This window comes from Leucopleurus acutus (genome assembly GCF_964270905.1).
Source record: "Leucopleurus acutus genome assembly, chromosome: 16".
NCBI classification, from domain to species: domain Eukaryota; kingdom Metazoa; phylum Chordata; class Mammalia; order Artiodactyla; family Delphinidae; genus Leucopleurus; species Leucopleurus acutus.
In genome coordinates, this window is record NC_139158.1 from 26,747,736 (window position 1) to 26,773,813 (window position 26,078).

Here is a 26,078-nt window from a genome sequence, read left to right on the forward strand (position 1 = left end):
GAGGAATATTTAGGCCTCTTACCCTTTCACAATGGATAGGTGTGTCCTTACTATTTTCTTACTTAACACTTCCTGAATTTTCCAAATTTTCTGAAACCAGCTGAAAATTGTTTTAGTCTTTAAGAAAATTTTAAAGGTATTATCAGTTTTTAAACAGTGAACTTTAGCATGAATTTCTTTTTTTTTTCCATTTTAACATCTTTATTGGAGTATAATTGCTTTACAATGGTATGTTAGTTTCAGCTTCACAACAAAATGAATCAGTTATATATATACATATGTTCCCATATCTCTTCCCACTTGCGTCTCCCTCCCTCCCACCCTCCCTATCCCACCCCTCCAGGCGGTCACAAAGCACCGAGCTGATCTCCCTGTGCTATACGGCTGCTTCCCACTAGCTATCTACCTTACGTTTGGTAGTGTATATATGTCCATGCCTCTCTCTCGCTTTGTCACCGTTTACCCTTCCCCCTCACCATAGCCTCAAGTCCATTCTCTAGTAAGTCTGTGTCTTTATTCCTGTTTCACCCCTAGGTTTTTCATGACGTTTTTTTCCCTTAAATTCCATATATATGTGTTAGCATATGGTATTTGTCTCTCTCTCTCTGACTTACTTCACTCTGTATGACAGACTCTAAGTCTATCCACCTCATTACAAATAGCTCAATTTCGTTTCTTTTTATGGCTGAGTAATATTCCATTGTATATATGTGCCACATCTTCTTTATCCATTCATCCGATGATGGACACTTAGGTTGTTTCCATCTCTGGGCTATTGTAAATAGAGCTGCAATGAACATTTTGGTACATGACTCTTTTTGAATTATGGTTTTCTCAGGGTATATGCCCAGTAGTGGGATTGCTGGGTCATATGGTAGTTCTATTTGTAGTTTTTTAAGGAACCTCCATACTGTTCTCCACAGTGGCTGTATCAATTTACATTCCCACCAACAGTGTAAGAGGGTTCCCTTTTCTCCACACCCTCTCCAGCATTTATTGTTTCTAGATTTTTTGATGATGGCCATTCTGACTGGTGTGAGATGATATCTCATTGTAGTTTTGATTTGCATTTCTCTAATGATTAGTGATGTTGAGCATTCTTTCATGTGTTTGTTGGCACTCTGTATATCTTCTTTGGAGAAATGTCTATTTAGGTCTTCTGCCCATTTTTGGATTGGGTTGTTTGTTTTTTTGTTATTAAGCTGCATGAGCTGCTTATAAATTTTGGAGATTAATCCTTTGTCAGTCGCTTCATTTGCAAATATTTTCTCCCATTCTGAGGGTTGTCTTTTGGTCTTCTTTATGGTTTCCTTTGCTGCGCAAAAGCTTTTAAGTTTCATTAGGTCCCATTTGTTTACTTTTGTTTTTATTTCCATTTCTCTAGGAGGTGGGTCAAAAAGGACCTTGCTGTGATTTATGTCATAGAGTGTCCTGCCTATGTTTTCCTCTAAGAGTTTGATAGTTTCTGGCCTTACATTTAGGTCTTTAATCCATTTTGAGCTTATTTTTGTGTATGGTGTTAGGGAGTGATCTAATCTCATACTTTTACATGTAGCTGTCCAGTTTTCTCAGCACCACTTATTGAAGAGGCTGTGCTTTCTTCACTGTACATTCCTGCCTCCTTTATCAAAGATAAGGTGACCATATGTGCGTGGGTTTATCTCTGGGCTTTCTATCCTGTTCCATTGATCTATATTTCTGTTTTTGTGCCAGTACCATACTGTCTTGATTACTGTAGCTTTGTAGTATAGTCTGAAGTCAGGAAGCCTGATTCCTCCAGCTCCGTTTTTCGTTCTCAAGATTGCTTTGGCTATTCGGGGTCTTTTGTGTTTCCATACAAATTGTGAAATTTTTTGTTCTAATTCTGTGAAAAATGCCAGTGGTAGTTTGATAGGGATTGCATTGAATCTGTAGATTGCTTTGGGTAGTAGAGTCATTTTCACAATGTTGATTCTTCCAATCCAAGAACATGGTATATCTCTCCATCTATTTGTATCATCTTTAATTTCTTTCATCAGTGTCTTATAATTTTCTGCATACAGGTCTTTTGTCTCCTTAGGTAGGTTTATTCCTAGATATTTTATTCTTTTTGTTGCAGTGGTAAATGGGAGTGTTTTCTTGATTTCACTTTCAGATTTTTCATCCTTAGTGTATAGGAATGCCAGAGATTTCTGTGCATTAATTTTGTATCCTGCTACTTTACCAAATTCATTGATTAGCTCTAGTAGTTTTCTGGTAGCATCTTTAGGATTCTCTATGTATAGTATCATGTCATCTGCAAAGAGTGACAGCTTTACTTCTTTTCTGATTTGGATTCCTTTTATTTCCTTTTCTTCTCTGATTGCTGTGGCTAAAACTTCCAAAACTATGTTGAATAAGAGTGGTGAGAGTGGGCAACCTTGTCTTGTTCCTGATCTTAGTGGAAATGCTTTCAGTTTTTCACCATTGAGGACGATGTTGGCTGTGGGTTTGTCATATATGGCCTTTATTATGTTGAGGAAAGTTCCCTCTATGCCTGCTTTCTGCAGGGTTTTTATCATAAATGGGTGTTGAATCTTGTCAAAAGCTTTCTCTGCATCTATTGAGATGATCATATGGTTTTTCTCCTTCAATTTGTTAATATGGTGTATCACGTTGATTGATTTGCATATATTGAAGAATCCTTGCATTCCTGGAATAAACCCCACTTGATCATGGTGTATGATCCGTTTAATGTGCTGTTGGATTCTGTTTGCTAGTATTTTGTTGAGGATTTTTGCATCTATGTTCATCAGTGATATTGGCCTGTAGTTTTCTTTCTTTGTGACATCCTTGTCTGGTTTTGGTATCAGGGTGATGGTGGCCTCGTAGAATGAGTTGGGGAGTGTTCCTCCCTCTGCTATATTTTGGAAGAGTTTGAGAAGGATAGGTGTTATCTCTTCTCTAAATGTTTGATAGAATTCGCCTGTGAAGCCATCTGGTCCTGGGCTTTTGCTTGTTGGAAGATTTTTAATCACAGTTTCAATTTCAGTGCTTGTGATTGGTCTGTTCATATTTTCTATTTCTTCCTGATTCAGTCTTGGCAGGTTGTGCTTTTCTAAGAATTTGTCCATTTCTTCCAGGTTGTCCATTTTATTGGCATAGAGTTGCTTGTAGTAATCTCTCATGATCTTTTGTATTTCTGCAGTGTCAGTTGTTACTTCTCCTTTTTCATTTCTAATTCTATTGATTTGAGTCTTCTCCCTTTTTTTTTTGATGAGTCTGGCTAATGGTTTATCAATTTTGTTTATCCTTTCAAAGAACCAGCTTTTAGTTTTATGGATCTTTGCTATTGTTTCCTTCATTTCTTTTTCATTTATTTCTGATCTGATTTTTATGATTTCTTTCCTTCTGCTAACTTTGGGGTTTTTTTGTTCTTCTTTCTCTAATTGCTTTAGGTACAAGGTTAGGTTGTTTATTCGAGATGTTTCCTATTTCTTAAGGTAGGATTGTATTGCTATAAACTTCCCTCTTAGAACTGCTTTTGCTGCATCCCATAGATTTTGAGTCGTCGTGTCTCCATTGTCATTTGTTTCTAGGTATTTTTTGATTTCCTCTTTGATTTCTTCAGTGATCACTTCGTTATTAAGTAGTGTATTGTTTAGCCTCCATGTGTTTGTATTTTTTACAGATTTTTTCCTGTAATTGATATCTAGTCTCATAGCGTTGTGGTCGGAAAAGATACTTGATACAATTTCAGTTTTCTTAAATTTACCAAGGCTTGATTTGTGACCCAAGATATGATCTATCCTGGAGAATATTCCATGAGCACTTGAGAAAAATGTGTATTCTGTTGTTTTTGGATGGAATGTCCTATAAATATCAATTAAGTCCATCTCGTTTAATGTATCATTTAAAGCTTGTGTTTCCTTATTTATTTTCATTTTGGATGATCTGTCCATTGGTGAAAGTGGGGTGTTAAAGTCCCCTACTATGAATGTGTTACTGTCGATTTCCCCTTTTATGGCTGTCAGTATTTGCCTTATGTATTGAGGTGCTTCTATGTTGGGTGCATAAATATTTACAATTGTTGTATCTTCTTCTTGGATCGATCCCTTGATCATTATGTAGTGTCCTTCTTTGTCTCTTCTAATAGTCTTTATTTTAAAGTCTATTTTGTCTGATATGAGAATTGCTACTCCAGCTTTCTTTTGGTTTCCATTTGCATGAAATACCTTTTTCCATCCCCTTACTTTCAGTCTGTATGTGTCTCTAGGTCTGAAGTGGGTCTCTTGTAGACAGCAAATAAAGGGGTCTTGTTTTTGTATCCATTCAGCCAATCTGTGTCTTTTGGTGGGAGCATTTAGTCCATTTACATTTAAGGTAATTATCGATATGTGTGTTCCCATTCCCATTTTCTTAATTGTTTTGGGTTCGTTATTGTAGGTCTTTCCCTTCTTTTGTGTTTCTTGCCTAGAGAAGTTCCTTTAGCAGTTGTTGTAGAGCTGGTTTGGTGGTGCTGAACTCTCTCAGCTTTTGCTTGTCTGTAAAGGTTTTAATTTCTCCATCAAATCTGAATGAGATCCTTGCTGGGGAGAGTAATCTTGGTTGCAGGTTTTTCTCCTTCAACACTTTCAATATGTCCTGCCACTCCCTTCTGGCTTGCAGAGTTTCTGCTGAAAGATCAGCTGTTAACCTTATGGGGATTCCCTTGTGTGTTATTTTTCCCTTGCTGCTTTTAATATGCTTTTAATATGCTTTCTTTGTATTTAATTTTTGACAGTTTGATTAATATGTGTCTTGGCGTATTTCTCCTTGGATTTATCCTGTATGAGACTCTCTGTGCTTCCTGGACTTGATTAACTATTTCCTTTCCCATATTAGGGAAGTTTTCAACTATAATCTCTTCAAATATTTTCTCAGTCCCTTTCTTTTTCTCTTCTTCTTCTGGAACCCCTATAATTCGAATGTTGGTGCGTTTAATGTTGTCCCAGAGGTCTCTGAGACTGTCCTCAGTTCTTTTCATTCTTTTTTCTTTATTCTGCTCTGCATTAGTTATTTCCACTATTTTATCTTCCAGGTCACTTATCCGTTCTTCTGCCTCAGTTATTCTGCTATTGATCCCATCTGGAGTATTTTTCATTTCATCTATTGTGTTGTTCATCATTGTTTGTTTCATCTTTAGTTCTTCTAGGTCCTTGTTAACTGATTCTTGCATTTTGTCCATTCTATTTCCAAGATTTTGGATCATCTTTACTATCATTATTCTGAATTCTTTTTCAGGTAGACTGCCTATTTCCTCTTCATTTGTTAGGTCTGGTGGGGTTTTATCTTGCTCCTTCATCTGCTGTGTGTTTTTCTGTCTTTTCAGTTTGCTTATCTTACTGTGTTTGGGGTCTCCTTTTTGCAGGCTGAAGGTTCGTAGTTCCTTTTGTTTTTTGTGTCTGTCCCCAGTGGCTAAGGTTGGTTCAGTGGGTTGTGTAGGCTTCCTGGTGGAGGGTACTAGTGCCTGTGTTCTGGTGGTTGAGGCTGGATCTTGTCTTTCTGGTGGGCAGGTCCACGTCTGGTGGTGTGTTTTGGGGTGTCTGTAGACTTATTATGATTTGGGGCAGCCTCTCTGCTAATGGGTGGGGTTGTGTTCCTGTCTTGCTAGTTGTTTGGCATAGGATGTCCAGCACTGTAGCTTGCTGGTCGTTGAGTGAAGCTGGGTGCTGGCGTTGAGATGGAGATCTCTGGGAGATTTTCGCTGTTTGATATTATGTGCAGCTGGGAGGCCTCTTGTGGACCAGTGTCCTGAAGTTGGCTCTCCCACCTCAGAGGCACAGCACTAACTCCTGGCTGCAGCACCAAGAGCCTTTCATCCACACTGCTCCTTAATTTGGGATGATTCGTTGTCTATTCATGTATTCCACAGATGCAGGGTACATCGAGTTGATTGTGGAGCTTTAATCCGCTGCTTCTAAGGCTGCTGGGAGAGATTTCCCTTTCTCTTCTTTGTTCTCACAGCTCCCAGGGGCTCAGCTTTGGATTTGGCCCCGCCTGTGCGTGTAGGTCGCCGGAGGGCGTCTGTTCTTCGCTCAGACAGGACGGGGTTAAAGGAACCGCTGATTCGGAGGCTCTGGCTCACTCAGGCTGGGGGTGGGGGGGGGTCACGGAGTGTGGGGCGGGCCTGCGGCGGCAGAGGCCAGCATGACATTGCTAGCCTGAGGTGCGCCGTGCGTTCTCCCGGGGGAGTTGTCCCTGGATCCCGGGACCCTGGCAGTGGCGGGCTGCACAGGCTCCCCGGAAGGGGGTGTGGATAGTGACCTGTGTTCGCACACAGGCTTCTTGGTGGCGGCAGCAGCGGCCTTAGCGTCTCATGTCTGTCTCTGGGCTCCGCACTTTTAGCCGCGGCTCGCGCCCGTCTCTGGAGCTCTCTTAAGCAGCGTTCTTAATCCCATCTCCTCGTGCACCAGGAAACAAAGAGGAAAGAAAAAGTCTCTTGCCTCTTCGGCAGGTCCAGACTTTTCCCCGGACTCCCTCCCGGCTAGCCGCGGTGCACTAACGCCCTGCAGGCTGTGTTCACGCCGCCAACCTCAGTCCTCTCCCGGTGCTCCGACAGAAGCCGGAGCCTCAGCTCCCAGCCCCGCCCGCCCTAGCGGGCGAGCAGACAAGCCTGTCGGCTGGTGAGTGCCGGTTGGCCCGATCCTCTGCGCTGGAATCTCTCCTCTTTGCCCTCCGCACCCCTGTTGCTGTGCTCTACTCCGCGGCTCCCAAGCTCCCCCACTCCGCCACCCGAAGTCTCCGCCCGCGAAGGGGCTTCCTAGTGTGTGGACACTTTTCCTCCTTCACAGCTCTCTCCCGCTGGTACAGGACCCGTCCCTATCCTTTTGTCTCTGTTTATTTTTTTCTTTTGCCCTAACCAGGTACGTGGGGGGTTCCTTGCCTTTTGGGAGGTCTGAGGTCTTCTGCCAGCGTTCAGTAGGTGCTCCGTAGGAGTTGTTCCACACGTAGATGTATTTCTGGTGTATCTGTGGGGAGGAAGGTGATCTCCGCGTCTTACTCTTCCGCCATCTTCCCGGAAGTACCCTAGCATGAATTTCTAATAACTCTCCCCCCAAAATACTACCTTTGGTATTCTCCTCTTCTTCATATCCCCTCAATAAAAGATGTTTCCAAAAGCTGCATATAACACAGGTGAAGAGATGACAGCGGGAGGCTGGCCAGCCAGGCTTAACAGGGCATCTGCTCTGAGCTCTCTCTGTTCTGCTTCCTATGGCTTCTGAGCACCACCACCTTCTTCACATGAGTGAGGAAGTAAGGAACAGGGAAGAGTAACATTGCAGAACTTGAATCATCGGGTAGCCCGAGTTTTTTGTTTTTGTTCTTGTTTTTAAATTTGGCTGCGCCGGGTCTTAGTTGCGGCAGGCAGGCTCCTTAGCTGTGGCATGCGAACCCTTAGTTGCGGCATGCGTGTGGGATGTAGTTCCTTGACCAGGGATCGAACCCTGCCACCAGCATTGGGAGCGCAGAGTCTTAACTACTGGACCACCAGGGAAGTCCCCCAAGTTTTTGATATGTAACATTTTAAAGTGTTCACTTCGGGACTTTGCTGGTGGCACAGTGGTTAAGAATCCGCCTGCCATTGCAGGGGACACGTGTTTGAGCCCCTGGTCCAGGAAGATCCCAAATGCCATGGAGCAACTAAGCCCGTGCACCACAGCTACTGAGCCTGCACTCTAGAGCCCGCAATCCACAACTACTGAGCCCACGTGCCACAACTACTGAGCCCATGTGCCACAACTACTGAAGCCCGGATGCCTAGAGCCCATGCTCCACACGAAGCCACCGCAATGAGAAGCCTGCACACTGCAATGAAGAGTAGCCCCCGCTTGCCACAACTAGAGAAAAAGCCCACTCACAGCAACCAAGACCCAATGCAGCCAAAAATAAAGTAAATAAATAAATATATTTAAAAATAAAATAAAGCGTTCACTTCCTAGGGAGGGCTGACACAGGAGCTTGCTCATGTTCTCGCTCTCTCCCTCTCCGCACCCCACTCTGTGCCTGAATGGCCTCCCTTAGGGGGAATGACTAGATTCTTTATGCTTTTCATAACGTGGGGGCTATAAAAAAAAACCTGTTTATAAGACTCATTTAGAGGAGACAGGACTCACACTGGCCCTGTGGTCTCTGTTATTATCAAGTTCTGATTCAGGGAACATATTTTCTTAAGGAAAATCAGGACATGTAATCTGATCTAATTCAACATGTCAAATCCTATAAAGCTTTTAAAATGAAGCCAGGTTTAATTATAATCTTGACAAGTCACCTTTTTGGAATGGAAGAGAATTATATGCAGGTGGGGTATACCTTTTAAGTGTTCAAATGCACGAGCGGTGTGACAGCCAGCAGACTCAAGAATTCTCCTGCTCTACTGTGTATCCATCAGGCAGCATGCAAGTAACAATGCTGTCTTGTGATTTAATGTAATCCAGACTGTTATTTTGTTATGGTTGCTCTACTATTCTACTCTTCTGTTAGGGTAACTCTATCAAAATAAAGACCAGGAATTTTCTTTAAAATTTTTTTCTTTTAAACACTATGAACAGCTTAGATTTGTGTATATCTGTGCACAAGCCTGGTGTAGAAGTTTCTTCTGAATAAGCTTGTTGTGGGTAAACTTTCAGACTTCAGTTCACAGTAAGGTCTTTAACTTGCACCTCCACGCAGCAGCTACCCATGTTGTTTGATTGCTAGTTAAGTGTTAATAGAATTAAGAGTGTTAAAATATTTTTATAGGTTTAGTCTTCCACTTACTCTCAACACCTTTCATGTTGTTCCACTTGCATTTCAGTCTCACAGCCACCAGCACAGTAGGAAAGAGAAATCTGAGTCCCAGTCAAGCAGAAGGTGTCCTGGAGGCCAGAGTATCAGGGGAGATTTCTGACACTGAGCTTGAGCAGACAGATCCCTGTGCAGAATCCCTCTCAGAGGGAAGGAAAAAGGCCAAGAAATTAAAAAGGATGAAGAAGGACCTTTCTCCGACAGGTGTGTATTGAATCTCACTAAGGTTCTAGAGCTGTGTCTTCTTTAATGTTCTAGAAACTCTTATTTGGGGGGAGAGATTATAGCAGGGCTTCAGTCGATAACAAAGCCCATGTAGCCTAAAACGGGACCAGATGTTTTTCAGATCATTTTAATTTAATTTGAGGAATCTCCGAAAAGCCCTGGCTCTTGATAGAGTGAGGCTTGGTGGGGGCCTCCTTGTTAAAGATGGTTAAGTCTGTTTTGGTAACCTTCTCTCTGTCCTCCACGGTTTAGAGGCTTTGCTGATGTATGTAAAGTCACCTCAATATTTTAAATGTATATGTGAATTTGCACAGAGGCCTACTCCTACATGTGTTATTTTCAGTAGCAGAGTTTTCACTGTTCCCAGTAAAACCCCAGGCCACCTGAATTTCTCTCGTAAGCAGAATTATGTAAGGAGTAAAAGAAATGGGAAATGAACACATGTTGTATGCCTACTGTGTGCTAGACACTGGAGCCTTCTCTTTCCTGATTGAATTTCATTCTCACAACAGCCCTGACATAGGGACTCATCCTTGTTTTAGTGGTGCAGAAGTCTGGACTCAGAGAGGCGAAGAAATGTGCAGGTCCAGGTAGCTAGTAAGAGCAGAATGAGAAGGTGAGCCAAGTCCCGTATCCTCTCTGTCCTCCAGACATGCTGTGGAGGCCCCATGAGCTAACCCAGCCCTTGGTGCACAGACTCTCTGCAGGACCCGAGTACCAGGCAAGGAAGGGGCTTGCTGGGAAGCCAGCATCTGTGAAAGGCCCTGCTCAGGAGATCGGGCCAGAACCTGGTCAGCTAGCAGACATGGTGACAGAAATTACAGCCACTGCTGACCAGGTTTGCTGATGACCCTGCACTGCACTTCATGCTTTTTTTTTTTTATCTTTATTTTTTCTGTTTTTTTTTTAAACGAATTTATTTTTTATACAGCAGGTTCTTATTAATTATCTATTTTATACATATTAGTGTATATATTTCAATCCCAATCTCCCAATTCATCACACCCTGCTTTCCCCCCTTGGTGTCCATACATTTGTTCTCTACATCTGTGTCTCTACTTATGCTTTGCAAACCGGTTCGTCTGTACCATTTTTCTAGATTACACAAATGTGCGTTAATATATGATATTTGTTTTTCTCTTTCTAACTTACTTCACTCTGTATGACAGTCTCTAGGTCCATCCATGTCTCTACAAATGACCCAATTTTGTTCCTTTTTATGGTGGAGTAATATTCCATTGTATATATGTACCACATCTTTTTTATCCATTCATCTGTCGATGGGCATTTAGGTTGCTTCCATGACTTGGCTACTGTAAATAGTGCTGCAGTGAACACTGGGGCGCATGTGTCTTTTTGAATTATGGTTTTCTCAGGGTATATGTCCAGTAATGGGATTGCTGTGTCATATGGTAATTCTATTTTTAGTTTTTTAAGGAACCTCTCTTTAGTGGCTGTATCTATTTACATTCCCACCAACAGTGCAAGAGGGTTCCCTTTTCTCCACACCCTCTCCAGCTTTTGTTGTTTGTAGATTTTCTGATGATGCCCATTCTAACCAGCGTGAGGTGATACCTCATTGTAGTTTTGATTTGCATTTCTCTAATAATTAGTGATGTTGAGCAGATTTTCATGTGCCTCTTGGCCATCTGTATGTCTTCTTTAGAGAAATGTCTCTTTAGGTCTTCTGCCCACTTTTTGATTGGGCTGTTTGTTTTTTAAATATTGAGCTGCATGAACTGTTTATATATTTTGGAGATTAATCCTTTGTCCGTTGATTCGTTTGCAAGTATTTTCTCCCATTCTGAGGGTTGTCTTTTCGTCTTGTTTGTAGTTTCCTTTGCTGTGCAGAAGCTTTTAAGTTCCATTAGGACCCATTTGTTTATTTTTGTTTATTTCCATTACTCTAGGAGGTGGGTCAAAGAAGATCTTGCTGTGATTTATGTCAAAGTATGTTCTTCCCATGTTTTCCTCTAAGAGTTTTATATTGTCCAGTCTTACATTTAGGTTTTTAATCCATTTTGAGTTTATTTTTGTGTATGGTGTTAGGGAGTGTCCTAATTTCATTCTTTTACATGTTGTTCAGTTTCCCCAGCACCACTTATTGAAGAGACTGTCTTTTCTCCATTGTATATCCTTGCCTGCTTTGTATAGATCAGTTGACCACAGGTGCATGGGTTTATCTCTGGGCTTTCTATCCTGTTCCATTGATCTATATTTCTGTTTTTGTGCCAGTACCATATTGTCTTGATTACTGTAGCTTTGTAGTATAGTCTGAAGTCAGGGAGTCTGATTCCTCCAGCTCCGTTTTTTTCCCTCAAGACTGCTTTTGCTATTCAGGGTCTTTTGTGTCTCCATTACAAATTTTAAGATTTTTTTGTTCTAGTTCTGTAAAAATGCCATTGGTAATTTGATAGGGATTGCATTGAATCTGTAGATTGCTTTGAGTAGTATAGTCATGTTTACAATATTGATTTTTCTAAGAACATGGTATATCTCTCCATCTGTTTGTGTCATCTTTGATTTCTTTCATCAGTGTCTTATAGTTTTCTGAGTATGGGTCTTTTACCTCCTTAGGTAGGTTTATTCCTAGGTATTTTATTCTTTTTGTTGCAATGGTAAGTGGGAGTGTTTCCTTAATTTCTCTTTCTGATCTTTTGTTGTTAGTGTATAGGTTAGTGTATAGTGCATAGATTTCTGTGCATTAATTTTGTATCCTGCAACTTTACCAGATTCATTGATTAGCTCTAGTAGTTTTCTGGTAGTATTTTTAGGATTATCTATATATAGTATCATGTCATCTGCAAACAGGGACAGTTTTATTTCGTCTTTTCCAATTTGTATTCCTTTTATTTCTTTTTCTTCTCTGATTGCCATGGCTAGGACTTCCAAAACTATGTTGAATAGTAGTGGCGAGAGTGGACATCCTTGTCTTGTTTCTGATCTTAGAGGAAATGCTTTCAGTTTATCACCATTGAGAATGATGTTTGCTGTAGGTTTGTCATATATGGCCTTTATTGTGTTCAGGTAGGTTCCCTCTATCCCCACTTTCTGGAGAGTTTTTTTGGTCATAAATGGGTGTTGAATTTTGTCAAAAGCTTTTTCTGCCTCTATTGAGATGATCATTGGTTTTTATTCTTCAGTTTGTTAATATGGTGTATCACATTGATTGATTGGCGTATATTGAAGAATCCTTGCATCCCTAGGAAAAATCCCACTTGATCATGGTGTATGACCCTTTTAATGTGTTGTTGGATTCTGTTTGCTAGTATTTTGTTGAGGATTTTTGCATCTATATTCATCAATGATATTGGTCTGTAATTTTCTTTTTTTGTAGTATTTTTGTCTGGTTTTGGTATCAGGGTGATGGTGGCCTCATAGAATGAGTTTGGGAGTGTCCCTTCCTCTGCAGTTTTTGGAAGAGTTTGAGAAGAATGGGTGTTAGCTCTTCTCTAAATGTTTGATAGAATTCACCTGTGAAGCCACCTGGTCCTGGACTTTTGTTTGTTGGAAGATTTTTTAATCACAGTTTCAATTTCATTACTTGTGATTGGACTGTTCATATTTTCTATTTCTTCCTTGTTCACTCTTGGAAGGTTATACCTTCCTAAGAATTTGTCCATTTCTTCCAGGTTGTCCATTTTGTTAGCATAGGGCTGCTTGTAGTAGTCTCTTACAATGCTTTGTATTTCTGTGGTGTCTGTTGTAACTTCTCCTTTTTCATTTCTAATTTTATTGATTTGAGTTCTCTATCTCTTTTTCTTGATGAGTCTGGCTAAAGGTTTATGAATTTTGTTAATCTTCTCAAAGAACCAGCGTTTAGTTTTATTGATCTTTGCAATTGTTTTCTTTGTTTCTATTTCATTTATTTCTGCTCTGATCTTTACGATTTCTTTCCTTCTGCTAACTTTGGGTTTTGTTTGTTCTTCTTTCTCTAGTTCCTTTAGGTGTAAGGTTAGATTGTTTATTTGAGATTTTTTTTGTTTCTTGAGGTATGATTGTATTGCTATAAACTTCCCTCTTAAAACTGCTTTTGCTGCATCCCATAGGTTTTGGATCATCATGTTTTCGTTGTCATTTGTCTCTAGGTATTTTTTGATTTCGCTTTGATTTCTTCAGTGATATCTTGGTTATTTAGTAATGTATTGTTTATTGTTTAGCTTCCATGTGTTTATGTTTTTTATGGTTTTTTCCCTGTAATTTATTTCTAATCTCATAGCGTTTTGGTCGGAAAAGATGCTTGATGTGATTTCAGTTTTCTTAAATTTATGAAGGCTTGATTTGTGACCCAAGATGTGATCTATCCTGGAGAATGTTCCGTTTGCACTTGAGAAGAAAGTGTAATCACTGTTTTCGGATGGAATGTCCTGTAAATATCAATTAAATCTATCTGGTCTGTTGTGTCATTTAAAGCTTATGTTTCCTTATTAATTTTCTGTGTGGATGATCTATCCATTGGTGTAGACGTGTTAAAGTCCCCCACTATTACTGTGTTACTGTCGATTTCCTCTTTTATAGCTGTTAGCAGTTGTCTTATGTATTGAGGTGCTCCTATGTTGGGTGCATATATATTTATAATTGTTATATCTTCTTCTTGGATTGATCCCTTGATCATTATGTAGTGTCCTTCCTTGTCTCTTGTAACATTCTTTATTTTAAAGTCTGTTTTATCTGATGTGAGTATTGCTACTCCAGCTTTCTTTTGTTTTCCATTTGCATGGAGTATCTTTTTCTATTCCCTCACTTTCAGTCTGTATGTGTCCCTAGGTCTGAAGTGGGTCTCTTGTAGACAACATATATATGAGTCTTGTTTTTGTATCCATTCAGTGAGCCTGTGTCTTTTCGTTGGAGCATTTAATCCATTCCCATTTAAGGTAATTATCAATATGTATTTTCCTATTACCATTTTCTTAATTGTTTTGGGTTTGTTTTTGTAGGTCCTTTTCTTCTCTTGTGTTTCCCACTTAGAGAAGTTCCTTTAGCATTTGTTGTAAAGCTGGTTTGGTGGTGCTGAATTCTCTTAGCTTTTGCTTGTCTGTAAAGCAGTTGATTTCTCCGTTGAATCTGAATGAGATCCTTGCCAGGTAAAGTAATCTTGGTTGTAGGTTCTTCCCTTTCATCACTTTAAATATATCATGCCACTCCCTTCTGGCTTGTAGTTTCTGCTGAGAAATCAGCTGTTAACCTTATGGGAGTTCCCTTGCATGTTATTTGTCGTTTTTCCCTTGTTGCTTTTAATAATTTTTCTTTGTCTTTAATTTTTGTCAGTTTGATTACTATGTGTCTCGGCATGTTTCTCCTTAGGTTTATCCTGCCTGGGACTCTTTGTGCTTCCTGGACTTGGGCAGCTCTTTCCTTTCCCACGTTAGGGAAGTTTTCCACTATAATCTCTTCAAATATTTTTTTTTGAGTCCTTTCTTTCTCTCTTCTCTTTCTGAGACCCCTATATTGCAAATGTTGGTGTGTTTAATGTTGTCCCAGAGGTCTCTTAGGCTGTCTTCATTTCTTTTCATCCTTTTTTCTTTACTCTGTTCCATAGCATTGAATTCCACCATTCTGTCTTCCAGGTCACTTATCCGTTCTTCTGCCTATTATTCTGCTGTTGATTCCTTCTAGTGTATTTTTCATTTCAGTTATTGTATCATTCATCTCTGTTTGTTGTTCTTTAATTCTTCTAGGTCTTTGTTAAACATTTCTTGCATCCTCTCCATCTTTGCCTCCATTCTTTTTCTGAGGTCCTGGATCATCTTCACTATCATTATTCTGAATTCTTTTTCTGGAAGGTTGCCTATCTCCACTTCATTTAGTTGTTTTTCTGCGGTTTTATCTTGTTCCTTCATCTGGTACATAGTCCTCTGCCTTTTCATTTTGTCTGTCTTTCTGTGAATGTGGTTTTCTTTCTACAGGCTGCAGGATTGTGGGTCTTCTTGCTTCTGCTCTCTCCCCTAAAAATATGGACTCTTAGAGCCTTCGCCTCTTCTCTGACATAGGAGCCTACATCACATGTGAAGGCAGCCACTCCACCATCCTGAGTTCCTTAGATGTGGCATGTTCGGATCCTATCTTTATTTTTTTTAATTAATTTTTATTAGAGTATAGTTGCTTTACAATGTTGTATTAGTTTCCGCTCTACAGCAAAGTGATTCAGTTACACATATACATATATCCCCTCTTTTTTAGATTTCCTTCCCATTTAGGTCACCACAGAGCACTGAGTAAAGTTCCCTGTGCTATACAGTAGGTTCTCATTAGTTATGTATTTTATACATAGTAGTGTATATATGTCAATCCCAATCTCCCAATTCATCCACCCCACCCCCACCCCTGCACTTCATGCTTGATGGAAATGCTTTTGTTTAAATCTCTGAAGTAGGCATGATGGTCCATTTTACAATTAAGAAAACTGATGCCTGAGAAAAGGCAGTGTCTTCTGCAAGTGGTGTTGAGAAAACTGGAAAGCTGCATGTAAATCAGTGAAGTTAGAAGACTCCCTCACGTCATACACAAAAATAAATTCAAAATAGCTTAAAGACTTAAATATAAGACATGACACCATAAAATTCCTAGAAGAGAACATAGGCAAAAATTCTCTGGCATAAATCGTAGCAATGTTTTCTTAGGTCAGTCTCCCAAGGCAGTAGAAATAAAAAGAAAAATAAACAAATGGGATCTAATCAAACTTACAAGCTTTTGTACAGCAAAGGAAACTATAAAGAAAATGAAAAGACAACCTCCAGAATGGGAGAAAATATTTGCAAACGATGCGTCCAACAAGGGCTTAATTTCCCAAATATACAAACAGCTCATGCAACTCAACAACAACAACAAAAAAACAATACAATCAACAAATGGGCAGAAGTCCTAAGTAGACGTTTCTCCAAAGAAGACATGCAGATGGCCAACAGGCACATGAAAAGATGCTCAATATCACTAATTATTAGAGAAATGCAAATCAAAACTACAATGAGGTATCACCTCACACTGGTCAGAATAGCCATCATTAAAAATCTACAAATAACAAATGCTGGAGAGGGTGTGGAGAAAAGGGAACCCTCCTGTACTGTTGGTGGGAATGTAAATTGGTGCAGCCACTATGTAAAACCATATGGAGGTTCCTTAAAAAACTAAAAATAGAGTTGCCATATGATCCAGCAATCCCTCTCCTGGGCATATATCTGGAGAAAACTCTAATTCGAAAAGATATGTGCACCCCAGTGTTCATAGCAGCACTGTTTACAGTAGCCAAGACATGGAAGTACCCTAAATGTCCATCAACAGATGAATGGAAAGAAGATGTGGTACATGTATACAATGGAATACTACTAAGTCATAAAAAAAGAACGAAATAATGCCATTTGCAGCAACATGGATGGACCTAGAGATTATCATACTAAGTGAAGTAAGTCAGAAAGAGAAAGACAAATACCATGTGATATCACTTACATGTGGAATCTAAAATATGATACAAATGAACTTATTTGCAAAACACAAACAGACTCACAGACATAGAAAAAAAATTTATGGTTACCAAAGGGGAAAGGGTGTGGAGGAGGGATAAATTAGGAGTTTGGGATTATCAAATCCAAACTACTATATGTAAAATAGGTAAACAAGGTCATATTGTGTATCACAGGGAACTATATTCAATATCCTGTAATAAACCATAGTGGAAAAGAATATGAAAAAGAATATATATATAAATGAATCATTTTGCTGCACACCAGAAATTAACACAACATTGTAAATCAACTATACTTCGATAAAAAAAAATTAATGAAAGAAAGAAAAGAAAAGGAGTGAGGAAACAGCGGAGGCTTGAAGGTTATGTGACTTGCCCAAGATCACAGAGCCCTTAAGTCAGGCCTGCAATAAAGTGAGTACCTTTAAGCACAGTTACGTGATGAGGGGGATGCCTGCAAGCCAAAATTACTCCTCTCCTTTATCTTGCTTCCTGATAGTCACCCCTGTTAGTGGAACCAACAGTCAAATCAAAGGATGGGAGTGGAAGCCTGGAACTTGATTCACACTCAAGCCAAGAATCCATTGTGTTTCAGTTAATTCCTCTTTTTACATGTGGCTCGATCTGCCTGCAGGGCGTTTTCTGAATCTCGTTGATATGAATGAAATCAAAGAAGCAGCAAAAATGTCACAGATGCCTTTTATACATTATGCTAAAGCTTAACTTTAACTGAAAACTTAAACTCTTGTTTGAAGTCTGGGTCGTGTATTTTAACTGTCTCTTGAATCTGTGAGTCTCCCTTTCCCTCATTTAAGTATTAGAGAAGTTTTTAATCTGTAACATACTTAGTCTTCATCTTTGATAACTTGTTACCACTGCCGCATTGTACCTGCTTCACAAATCTTAAATATTAAATGTTAGCATGACTTTCAGAGCTCACCCCAAGCATGTTGCGGGGCGGGACACTTTTCCCCTCTTGTATAGCTTTCCTTCACATCATTCTCTTTAATTTTTTCACTTATCTGTTACTTCTCAGGGACAGGATTTTAGGTTTTTTCCCTTCTGTCTCAGCACAGTCTCAAAGGTATTAAAATACCTAATAATAGATTACATCAGTAGATTAGCTCCTTTTATAACTTTCATCGTTTTAAGTGAAAACTTTCTATGAGTTATTTGGGGTTTTGAATTTATAATACCATCATTAAAATAGTTTTTTTTTCCTCCCATTGACAGTAAAGCTGTCACTGCCACAAGATTTGAGCTAAAAAAAAAAAAAAAGATAGATTTTTGTACTTCTTTGTCAATCCAGCTAAAAAAAGAGAAGCATCTTGACAACTTTTAATTGAATCAGAGAACTTGAGATCATTGAGTTTTCTTCTGGAGCACCATTCACTAAGACCTTCTGACGCAAGGCTGGAAGTTTCCTGGATCCTCTTTAGCTGGTTTGTTTTAAGCATGTAGTCCTAATAGTATCAGCTGGATGTAGGTCAAGATATCGGGTGCTGGACTTGGTAAGTCATATGATTTTGATCGCTCATTTACTTTAAGGAGGTCCTAAAATGAGCGACAGTACAAAGTTCGGACTCTAAAGGGTCTGTATGAATCTCCCAAAGGTTCAGAGAATCCCAGGAGCAGAGAGGGCCTGGATTGATGTCGGCCGGAACTGGATTAGAGTGTCTGGTACAGTGTGGCTCCGTCTGTCCTGCACAGATGGGTTCTAAGGCATCTAGCCTGAGCGTTCCTACTGGGGATGTTCTCTTGACAGGTGCTCAGATGATTCACTAGGGTGCGTTGGTTGCCCAGTACACTGCTAGTGAAGGCATGAGAAACATAAAAGACAGCATTCCACCTGTAGGAAATGTTCTGTTTTCCGAGAGGAAAGTAGCAAAAAGTACGGCCATAGAATATCATGTACCGTAGCAATCCCGGGACACTGATGCTCGATAAATCCCACACAAAACAGTGTCATTTTTCTTAGTTACACAAGTTAGTATCAAAGATACACTAAGAGTTAAGTACTGGACACCTTCCAAGATAACAAAATGACTTAAATTATAGAAGAAATGACCATTTATTGAGTTGATATTATATACCCGGACATTGTGCTAGGAACGTCCTTTATGGTCTAGTCGTTATAAAAACCAAGTAAGTTGTAGATATCATTATATCTAATTTATAGAGAGGAAACCAAGGCTCACAGAATCACAAATATGCAAAGTCAAATACAGCTGTTATTGGGGGTGGCGGGGAGGGCTGTCTGATCCAGAGCAAAGGCCTTGTACCACTCTGGAAAATGTGAAGTTTATCCAAACTTCAGAGGAAACAAAGGATTCTTTGCAAAGGTGAATATTTCTGGCATCTGTTCTAGATCAGAAACAACTACCAACCTGGATTTTCTTGTGATGAAGTCATGCAGTAAAAGTCCGAGACATTATTCTCTTTTGGAGCTTTTTATGTACATGTTATGTACTTAGTAAATATTTCTCGTAACTGTAGTTGTTTCTATCCTATTCTCAGGAAGCAAATGTATAATATAAATCCCCTCCCTTTATATTTATTGCAGTTAGTGTAGATTGGTAATGCTGTCTGCTTTCCACTGGGGCATTCAAGGTATATTCTTCATTGGTATATAAAGGAAACAGCTCTGTGTGCCATTTATGCTGGAGTAAACTGTCCAAGAAATGTTCCCCAGACAGTAATGGATGGGTGTCCACAGCGCACTTGCTCTTGCTGAGTAAGTGAATTGTGTTCCAGTGGCCTGATGCTGACGAGACTGGCCAGTCTCAAAATAAAGATGGACTGTCCACTAGCCAGAGGCTCCGGCAGTGCCTGTTAGACAGTGTTCACGGAACAGGGCCGAGCTGTGGACTGTTCCTGGTGACTTTTTGTCACATGATAGAGTTGTTCCAAGTTTCCTTTCCACTTTACATTTAAAATCCAACACAGGGCTTCCCTGGTGGCACAGTGGTTAAGAATCCACCTGCCAATGCAGGGGACACGGGTTTGAGCCCTGGTCTGGGAAGATCCCACATGCGGTGGAGTAACTAAGCCCATGTGCCACAACTGCTGAGCCCACGCTCTAGAGCCTGCAAGCCACAACTACTGAGCCCGCGTACCACAACCACTGAAGCCCACGCGCCTGGAGCCCGTGCTCAACAAGAGTAGCCACCGCAATGAGAAGCCCGTGCACCGCAATGGAGAGTAGCCCCCGCTCGCCGCAACGAGAGAAAAGCCTGCAACGAAGACCCAACACAGCCAAAAATAAAATAAATTTATTAAAAAAAGAAAACCCCAACACATTAGAGCTTTACATGGTTTCCAAGAGCCGCAGGTTTTATTGTAGTCTTGACTAATCTGCTGAACCTTTCCAGCTTAAACCCCTAGGGTTACAGTATAAAAGTAGGGAGTCTACCTAGAACAGCGGTCTCCTTGTGCTGTTGGAGGTCTCCTGAAGTGAGGAACACGATCTGCAGTTGGTGCTATCGGTCACCTGAGCGGCCAGGCTAGGGATGTCCAGCGACCTCCCAAAGAACTTTTTAATTCCTCAATTAAAATGCAGATTTCAGCCTAACTGAGGAGTGTGCTGCCCTGTGGGGCGGCACACTCCCTGCGCTTCCCTCTTCCTCCAGGCATACCTCGGGGGCTCCCCACACACCGTCCAGGGGAGCCCTGCTTTCTTGGTGTGGCTACCACCCCACGACCAGGCCCTTTGGAGCACTTCCTACTTAAAAACTCCTGTATGGCACCCCAGAGGATCTTGCCCTATACAGAATTCCACTCTGTAGGAAATGGTAGGACAGCAGATTTCCAGTGCGCTGTGTGGTTTTTCAGATTCACGTGAGGGAAGAGCTGTCTTAGCTCAGAGTTTCTCCCTTTCAACTCTAGTTAGATGAAAGGTAAATCAGCAGAAACAATCACCCTTTGTGTTTACCACTTTTTAGTTTCTTTTGTTGTTTCTGTTAACAAAAATAATGTGCTCACTATGAAAATCAGTAAAATGAAGGAAGCTAGAAAGAACATTAAACCCTAGTTACTTGATACTCTGTTAACAAGTATTTTACTCTGCCTATCTTTTTTTTTTTTTTTTTTTTTTTTAATTTGCGTTACGCGGGCCTCTCACTGTTGTGGCCTCTCCCGTTGCGGAGCACAGGCTCCAGACGCGCAGGCTCAGCGGCCATGGCTCACGGGCCTAGCCGCTCCGCGGCATGTGGGATCCTCCTGGACCAGGGCACGAACCCGTGTCCCCTGCATCGGCAGGCAGACTCTCAACCACTGCGCCACCAGGGAAGCCCCTGCCTATCGTTTTTATACATAGTTGGCATCATACTCTATATGTCGTTTAGTATCTTGTTTTCCCCCCATTTAAAAAAAAAACTCTTGGTCAAATAATTTTAATTATCAGCATAATATTTCATATTAAAATCTATTGGATTTTTTTAAAACAACATTCCTCATACCTTTTGCAGGGTCAGCTTTATTAAGATACAATTTACATACAATATGTCATTACTTTTAGGTGTACAAGTTGATGAATTTTGACAAATATGTACAGTCAAATAACCATCACTGTGCTCAAGAAATAGAACAGTTATTCCAGAAGATTCCCTCGTGCCCCTTTGCAATCAGCCCCTTCCCATCCATAGATCCCAGCAGCTGCTGATCTGCTTTCTATTCCTGTAATTTTGCCTTTTTCAGAAGGTCATTTAAATGGAATCATTCAATAAGTAACCCCTTGAGTCTTGCACTTAGCTTAACACATTTGACGTTTGTCTGTGTTCTTGCCCATGTCACTGGCTCATTCCTTCTTTCTGCTGAGTAGCAGTCCATTTTATGGACATATCACTGTTTATTTATCCATTTTGCCTGTTGACATTTAGGTTGTTAGCAACTAAGAATCTAGCAGATATAAACATTTGTGTATAAGTTTTTGTGCGAACTAAGTGTTCATTTCTTTGGGAAAATACCTAAGGCTGGAATTACTGGGTCGTGTGGTAAGTGTATGTTTAATTTTATAAGAACCTGGCACACTGTTTTCCAAAGTGGCTGCAGCATTTTGCATTCCCACCAGCCGGGCATGAGGGCTTAGTGGCTCTGTACCTTCACCAGTGTTGGTATTGTCCTTTTTGCCATTCTAGTGGTGTGTACTGGTATCTCATTATGGCTTTGGTTTGAATTTCCCTAATGACTAATGATGTTAAGTATCTTTTTATTTGATTATTTGTCCATTTAAATCTCTTTAATGAAATGTTTGTTCAGATCTTTTGCTCATTTTTTGATTGGGCTGTTTGTTTTCTCCTTATTCAGTTTTAAGAGTTCTTATGTATTCTTACGTATTCAGGATACAAGTCCTTATGGGTGTTCTACAGATTCTTCCCGACTGTGCTTTTCTTTTCATTCTCTTAACAGTATCTTTCAATAGTAGAAGTTTTAAGTTTTAACGAAATCCAATTTATCAATCTTTTTCCCTTGGATTATGCCTTTGTTGTCATATCTAAGAAATCTTTGCCTTACTCGATTGCAGAGATCTTCTCGTGTTTTCTTCTAGAAGTTTTCCAGTTTTAGGTTTTACATTCAGACATACAATCCATTTAGAGTTAATCTTTGTATGTGATGCAAGGTATGGCCCATCGTAGCAGGAGGCAGATGTCCTGAAGTATCTATTTAAAAAGAAAAATTGTTCCTGAATAATTCTTTGCACTCTAGTAACTAAACAGGGCTGTGAAAGTGAGTTCCCCGGAAAACCGACCGTAGCTCTTTGTCCGTTAGCTTTGAGACAGATCCTTCAACGGTCTACAGCTCTCCCTTTCTGGAAGGTGCTAGAACAAACACCAGCAGTGACGTCCAGCTCCCCTCTGGTCTGGGTCTCCTTTACATGGTTTGTAAAGTTCTGTTTCCTCTGTACACATCATTCTTGCTCAGCAGCTGCGCATTTTAGGCAGCTCTCTGACTGCAGGCTGTTGGCTTCCTGGGCAGCCACCACGTTCAGTGTTGGGCCACCTTATCCCTAAGGGAAGGGGCCTAACGTGCATTAAAAACTTGCTCTGGGGCTTCCCTGGTGGCGCAGTGGTTGAGAGTCCGCCTGCCGATGCAGGGGACACGGGTTCGTGCCCCGGTCCGGGAAGATCCCACGTGCCGCGGAGCGGCTGGGCCCATGAGCCATGGCCGCTGAGCCTGCGTGTCCGGAGCCTGTGCTCCGCAACGGGAGAGGCCACAGCAGTGAGAGGCCCGCGTACTGCAAAGAAAAAAAAAAGAAAAAAAAAAACTTGCTCTGTGCCAGGAACCTGGCTGAATCTCAGAAGTCCTGGGTGGCATAAAGTAGCATCGAGTCCATCTTATAGATGAGGCACTGAGAGTTGCTTGGAGTCTTACAGCTAGTGAGATGGTCAGGCCAGACTTGCCTCACTTCACAGCTTTTGCTTATTCTGTTATTTCTCACTAGCTCTTCACAGAGTCGCTCCTGTGCGTTTGATGGCGTACCACCAGACTCACATATACTCCCATCCAGCTAACCACGGGTGCGATTATAAATATGACAACGCTGTTGCTTTTAGCCATTTATCTTTTTTCTTCTCAGCTAGTTTTAATTTATTTCAGCTCCCCACATTTGGCATTGTGGCTTTTACCTTTAGAATGGCACATTGGCTGCTGTAATATTTCTTTGATATGTGAATTGTAAAAATGCCCTTATTGATGTTTATTTTCCTCCCTACAATTAGGTGTTGTGTGAATGTGTGGTGGAGGAGGGGTCAGGCTGGTTTCAGTCTTATCATGGGCCATCTGTAGTATTTAGTTGCTCTGGGGAGGGGAGTGTTTGTGTTTTGTTTCATTTTTCAATAACCTTTATTCCTTTTCTAACTGGATCATGGCAGTCTTTGTCACGTGGACCATCTCCTGCCCATCTTCACTTCTCAGGAGCAGTCCCAAGAGATGCATGTGCAACACAGCCACGAGACTTGGGGCAGAACACTTCAAATGACCCCTCGCCTGCTCTTCTTATCCTGTCTGTCTGGACTTTATCTCAATAAATGAGCAGAAGTGGGAATTCTCACTCTAGTGGAATTCCCTGTGTTATTTCATGTGTTTGGACCTAGTTACCTTTAGGCATTCCTGTCACTGGCAGTAGCCACTGCCAGCCGAGCGAGTTCCCCTCTGTTTTCAGAAGTTACTCTCCACTTCAGGCATCATCACAGACCTCCCCCCTTTTGAACTCTCGGTGTGTTAGCGGCTGGGGCTGGCTTTGCCCTTTTCCCTGCCAGCCCTGCTCTAGGGCTTAAATAATGCATGATACCACGGGTACGGGAATGCCCGGTCGTGCATTTTCCATCGTGAACACGCTGTTTCCTGACTTAATTCCCATTCGCTCGGATCTGGACATTTGTGGTCCAGGCCCTGACCCAGTGCTGCTGCTGCTGTTGCAGAAAGTAGCTGAATGCAGAAGGGCTTCTAACTTCGGGGTGAAACTGTTTGTAACGAAAGAGACCCTTCAGTCCGAGAAGACTGTAGCCAGTGTTGCTGAAATTGGAAAAAGCTACAAGCTGCTTTTGCCCCTTTTGGGATCTCTGAACTCCCACTGGTCGGCTTCCCGCCACTGTCTAGCTGCCAGCCCCTGAGATTTCTCATCTGGGTGCCGGTCACCACGGCACAGAGGAACCCAGCCACCTTGGTGCTGCGGAAGGATCCAGACCCCATCTCAGCCACTCGCTAGATGTCTTGTATCTGTAAAATGGGGATATTGGTACCCCTGAACTGGGCTTTTATGAAGATTAAATGAACTAAGTGCCCAGCATGCTGGCTAGCAAAGAATACAGAGTGTGTTCTCACTGAGAGATACTGTCACTCCTGTAAAATCAAGAGAGGCACCCAAGCAGGGAGGCACTTCCTCGGCCCTGCCGTGATGTTTCTGCAGTGTGGCCTCTGTTTGCCGGGCACTGCTCTCCATAGGCAAGGCCCACCCGTGGACTATCTCCACTTGTGGCCGTGCCACCGCCCGGCCCTGGCCCTGGTCAAAGCTGTCTTTGCAGCTGGTCTTTTTGTTCTCCCCCCCGGGGTGGTCCTCTCCTTGTTCACCTTGTTTTGTCCTCTCCCACCAGGAAGCATCTCGGACAGCTCAGCCAAGCTCTTTGAGGTCCCTGACACGTGGTAACCAAGACCTGAGTGGAACAAACCGCTGGTGCTGTTGCTGAGAAGGAAAGAAGCAGCCGGCATTTTTGGAAGCCATACTGTGTTTAACTGAATCCAATGTGGTGCAGGAGGGGTTTGAAACCAAGTGTGTGTCACCTGAAAAATCCCAGTTTTTATTGTCAAGGCTGTGTTCCTTCCTCTTTAGCATCACCTGTCTGCTGGCGCTCAGCATGTCGTTGGCTGTCATGTGTGCGTGATTATCCAGGTCATTACTTGTTGCTCATGTGAAACCCTTCCTGTCATGAATCTGTGTTTAAGAATCCACCTGATGGGGAAGGTTGGCCGTGAGATTTCACAGAAAGAGCCGACACTCTTAGGTGCTGTGATCCTGATTTGGGGTTGAACTCTTTCCTGCTTTGAGAGGTTCTCATCCACCATCTCATGCTCAGTCCTGGGGGCAGCCCCAGCCTGTGGGTATGTCTCCCAGTAGAGAATTCGGTTGTGTCTGCCTGCTTTCCACCATCGCTGCCTGAAAATATGAGGCTCTCAAGCTTGTTTTCCCAGTAGGAAAATCTCTACCGCTGTCAACACCTGCCTTGACCTTCGGGGCATATTTATTTAGAGTTTTCCCCCTAAGATATGAGTTTCTCATGGTGGAGTGTACGAGTGAAAAGTTAATTTCTGTTTTCCCATGTAGCGCTGCTTTCAGTTTTCATTATCTTAGCCTGGTGTCTTCTCTGTTTGGTGGCATCTGGGGGTGAGGTGGCGTGTGTGCATGTGTGTGAAATCATGACAAATCGACACCCTGTACCAGCCCTTTCTCTGTTGAAACAGGTCACAACAGGGACAGAATCTCGTGGATCTGCTTCAGTAGATCTGCTTCATATAGATCATTGTTAGATATTTAACATTTTTTTATCGTGGAAATAAAAATGAAAAATGTATTTCCAAAAGATGAAAATTAAAGAAATTTTCATAGGATTTTGGTTTTTTCCTTTCTCTTCTTTTATAAGTGAATGACATACTTAATCTCTACATAGACATATTTCTCTCTAAAGATGACCCTTGAAAAAGCCCTGTAAGTCACTAAGCCTGTTGCTTATGGTTTTCTCTTTTTTTTTTTTTAACCTCTAACCCTTTCACCTGCCTTGATGAGTCAGATGCCTGGTGCTGGAGTGGAGCCCGTGGTAAATGGTGTAGGAGGGGCTGCATCTTTTTCTGGTGGGAAGGATCTGAGTTGTTACAGCTCTGATGAGAATCCCAGGTGTCGTGGGAATTCAGATTTGTAAAACATTTTCCCCAATTAAGGGCCTCTTAACATCTTCCCTTCCCCCTTCCCCTTGTCCCCAAAGTTACAAACCCAGACTTGGCACGAGGAGCTCCCACCCCTGCTCAACGCGGTCGCCAGGCACAGCCCAGTGGGAAAGTGTGACAGGAGGGTAAAGACAAAGGAGGGGGTTAGGGGGCGCTGCTGGACTCTCCTGAGTCA

General features: G+C 41.5%; 1 protein-coding gene across 2 annotated transcripts in view; it reads left to right on the forward strand.

Annotated features, from left to right (window-relative positions):
- Positions 1 to 25,845, forward strand: part of PARN (poly(A)-specific ribonuclease) — a 168,633-nt gene extending 142,788 nt beyond the window's left edge. For both annotated transcript variants that reach the window (XM_082857709.1, XM_082857710.1), the window contains exons 23-24: positions 8,795 to 8,988; positions 24,559 to 25,845. In XM_082857709.1, the coding sequence (XP_082713835.1) occupies positions 8,795 to 8,988; positions 24,559 to 24,611 (247 nt within the window). In that variant the 3' untranslated portion in view covers positions 24,612 to 25,845. The remainder of the gene's footprint in view (positions 1 to 8,794; positions 8,989 to 24,558) is intronic.
- Positions 25,846 to 26,078: the final 233 nt, after the last annotated feature.